This window comes from Tupaia chinensis, unplaced genomic scaffold (assembly GCF_000334495.1).
Source record: "Tupaia chinensis unplaced genomic scaffold, TupChi_1.0 Scaffold148680_1, whole genome shotgun sequence".
Lineage (NCBI taxonomy): Eukaryota > Metazoa > Chordata > Mammalia > Scandentia > Tupaiidae > Tupaia > Tupaia belangeri.
The window spans coordinates 400415-404492 of NW_006208529.1; the positions used below are offsets into that span (position 1 = coordinate 400415).

At 53.9% G+C, this 4078-nt stretch overlaps 1 protein-coding gene across 1 annotated transcript in view; it reads left to right on the forward strand.

Moving 5' to 3' along the window:
* Window positions 1-4078, forward strand: part of DCHS2 (dachsous cadherin-related 2) — a 298657-nt gene that overhangs the window by 3739 nt on the left and 290840 nt on the right. Inside the window, 1 exon segment of the mRNA XM_027769135.1 lies at window positions 1-433. This exon segment is cut by the window's left edge and continues 57 nt beyond it. Coding sequence (XP_027624936.1) covers window positions 1-433 — 433 coding nt within the window.

Consider the following 4078-nt stretch of genomic DNA (forward strand, 5'->3'; position numbering starts at 1 on the left):
GCCTGTCTTTAGCCAGGAGCGTTACCGGGCCTCCGTGTCCGAGGCCGCCGCCCCCGGCACCGCAGTCCTGTGGGTCAGCGCCTCCGACGCTGACAAGCCCGGCACCAACCACTCCCGGCTGCGCTTCGCTCTTGTGCCGCCCTCGGCTCCTTGCAACCTCGAGGCTCTGCAGCCTGCGGTGGAGTGTGGACCGTCGTTTACCATCGACCCCGAGAGCGGTGTCATCAGCACCACCCGAGCTCTGGACCGAGAGCTCCAGGAGGCGGTGGAGCTGAGAGTGGTGGCCCGCGACCTCGGAGAGCCCCCGCTCTCTGCTACCTGCGTGGTGAGCATCACCGTGGACGACGCCAACGACAACGAGCCCGTCTTCCTGCGGCAGGTGTACAATGCCACCCTCGTGGAGCACGCGCCGGCTGGACACTGCTTTTTGCAGGTGAGTGCATGAAGCCTGTGGGTCAGCCGGTCGCCGAGGAAGAGCTGGAGCGGTGGGGACTGCCCGGGAGACCTTGGGGTGGGTGGCGCTGGCAGCCTCTGAAGGCCCCCGTCCCCCCCAAGGCAGGCCGCTGGCCCACCCAGCTCTCTGCCAGGGCCTGGCTCTGGCCTCTTTAGGTCTTTTCTTCCTCATGTGGCCCTTGGGTCTTGACTTTGCTGTGGGAAGCCAGTTTCTTTCCCGCTGGCTGTGTGCACCCAGACCAGGCTGGGGCGAACCACCCGTCCTGAGGCCTCTGGTGTGCGTTTGGCAGCGTCTGGCATCTGGAGTGTGTGTGCATGTATGTAGCCTAGCGCTTTGTAAGGCCGCCCCCTAAGTGAGTTCTTCGGATGAACCAGTGTATGTGTCTCAGCGCCGACTCTGTCTTGATAACCATTTCTGGAGACTCCTTGTACGATTCCCTCCCACTTTCTTTAGCTAAAGCCTGCAAAGGTTGATGGGGGACTTCAGATCACTTTGGAGAGAAAGGGGGGAGAGAGAGGAAGAATGAAAGTACTCCTTTAACGGGACGTGGTCATGCTGCAATCCCTTCTCCTTCATTCCTCTGTCCTGTTGGGATCTGGGACACCCACATGCACACACTCCTGGCAAGGTTTTCAGTACAAGGTGGGGATTTAAACCATGGTGGCTTCGTGGGAGCTGGCCCCCGTAACTGCTAGACTACGGGCTGGTCCTCCAGTCCCATCTTTGTTAACATCAGCTGTGGGCTGAACTCCTCCATGAGAGGCTTTCAGGACCCAGGAGCAGACGGTCTCAGTCATCCTTTATAAATTGAAAGTGCGCCTTGATTTCTGATTTCGGTGTGTTGTCTTTTATTATTGTTTTTAAGAGAGATTTTTGCTATAGCGCATGCATGCTTGCCGGAGAGAGAAACAGAAAATGAGAAATCACCTCCCAGGGGGGATGGCCCAGGCCTACACTCCCTTCTCCTTCATTCTCCTCTCTGGATTTTGGGCATGCATGCACATGTGCCCAGCATGAGTTTAAAGCCACCAGGTCGGGGACTTGAACTGCTGTAGACTCCGCGGGAGTCCAGCAATGTAACCATTATGCCATCTGCTGGCCCCAGGTGTGTTGCCTTTTAAAGGCCTTCTGCTTTGTCCTTCACTGTTGGGATGCTGCGTTTTGACCTTCTGGTCCTACTCCTTATTGGTTCCAATTTCCTATTTCTTACCTGATGTGAGATTACCAGATTTCTAAGATTGATTTTTTCACTGCAAGGTAACTCGAGTAACTACAATAAGCCCAGGAACTAACAGCAAATGAAGCTCCGAAGCTTTGTTTAGCGCTGAGCCTGCGGTGTTTCCAGACTTCTGCTTCCTCCCTGGCTCTCAGGTGGGGGGGCAGAGGCTTTATTCTTACAGGGTGTGCTCTGACAATACCTGTGAGCTAGCGAGGTGCTGTCTAGCCTTCCGCGGGGCTCGCGACTGCTTCTGTCTTTTCATGCCCTCTGGTGTGTGGGTAATGATCATCTCCGTCCCTCTCTCCAGCGTGATTGGCAACGCTGAGTTGCTGGGTTTTGAAAATTAATGAATGCTTGCTGCTGAAACAGACAAATCTGCAAATATCCGTGACTCACACTGTCAAGCTGTGTCCGATGCGAGAGAAGGTGGCTGGTCCTTCTAGGAAAGAGACAGGCTGAGTGGCTGACGTCATCTCCCCCCATGCCGCATCGTGATGGCCGGAGCCCAGCCTCCAACCTCGTGTATCCTGCAAGGGAGGCTGTGCAGGGATCCGTGGCCACCACAGTCCACAGATTTCTGGGACAGACAGCATAATAAATAAGAGGTTGGCCTGGACCATTTCCAAGACGTCTTCCATCTGGAAGACCCTGAGGATTTGGATGTGAAATACTGCAAGTTGGCACCATTTAAAAGAAGATAAGCAGAGTGGTTTCATATAGTGGTTCTTTTGATGAAAACCTGTCTTTGGAGTTGTGCTGGTGCGGGATGCTTCGGCTGTGAGGTGTGAGTTTATCTCCATACTGAGGCACCACAGTGAGCTGGACTGGGCTCCAGGACGGCTCCAGCAGTTGCAGAAAACCGTCCCAGGTTGCCAAGGATTGCTGCAGACAGTAGGATATTGTGCCGATTAGAATTCCTGGAGGTCCCAGCAGTCTAGCTCCTGAAGATTTGCAGAAACCTCGCACTCCCTGGGCTCTCTGGTGGCCCCTCCGCAGCAGCCTTGGGACTGTGCCCCATCAGCCCTCTGCTGACTGTTCCCTGGCGTCCACGTCACCTTCCCACGTGCCTCCTTTCTGCTTCTTCTTCTTTTTTTTTTTTTAAGAGGTTTTTGCCATAGGGTGCGTGTGCTCGCCAGACAGAGAGAGAGACAGAGAGACAGAAAGCGAGAAATCTCACCCCCCGGGGGGGATGGCCACGCCACAATCCATTCTCCTCCATTCTCCTCTCGGGATCTTGGGCACGCACGCACATGCGCCTAGTGTGAGTTTAAGCCACCGGGTTTGGGACGTGAACCGCGATCGGCTATGTGGGAGTCCAGCGACATAGCCATTACGCTAACTGCTGGTCCTACTCCTTTCTGCTTCTTGATGCACTGTTTTTCTTGATGCCACTTTGCTAAAATAAAACCACCTGGCCCTCCTGTAGAGTGCTGCTGCATGATACTGGAGCCGCGTGGGAGGCTGGGTTTGGGTCCTGAATAGATCTGAACACTCCAGGCCCACCCATTTGTACCTGGGGTCCTGGCTGTCTGGGAGGCTGGGGAAGGAACGTAGCAAGATCCTGTCCTGGGAACCCCCCCCCCCTATCTCTCTCCATAGAATAAGTAAGTTGGGTCAGCAGATGGTGTTGAGGTTAAGGTGCTGGATCCCAATGACCGGCTTCACGGTTCGAGTCCTGGACGCAGTGGAGACTTGAACTGAGAATCATGCTGGGCGTGTGCACATGCGTGCCCAAAATCCTGAGAGGAGAAGGGAGAAGGGACTGTGGTGTGGCCACATCCCAGGTTTGATTTCTCATTTTTCCCGCTATTGCTCTGTGTCTGGCAAATGCACACATCCTATAGCCACACACACACACACACACACACACACACACACAAATAAATAAAAAATAAAAGAAGAAAGAAAACAGAAAAGAGAAAAATAAATACATAGAACCAACAGAGCCTAACTTCCTCACCTAACCTGTGAGTCTCAAGGCCTCTCCCTTCTCCCAGGGCTTTGTCTAATTACATTTGATCAACTCTGTATCATTGCCCTTTCTTCCCATTGCTCCTGTCAATTTCTCTCTTTACAGCTCCCGTGTCAGTGTCCTGTGTCCATGCAATGAGTGAAAAGAGATTCTTCCCTAGATTCCCTGGAAGGGATTACCATGCCATCTGAATGAACACAAAACGGGAAAGGAACAAAAACCCCGAATACCCAAAACAAAGCCAACGCTTGGCTTTTGGGGTGTCTTGGTGTTATCTCTGAATCCAGGCACTGGGGTTCTTCTGCTGCAGCTGCCGCCTGCCCTCCCCCAGTGCTGCCTAGCTCTCCCTGTCTCAGTCCGACTGCAGCTTTCCAAAGACTTCCTTCCTTCCTTCCTTCCTTCCTTCCTTCCTCCCTCCCTCCCTCCCTCCCTC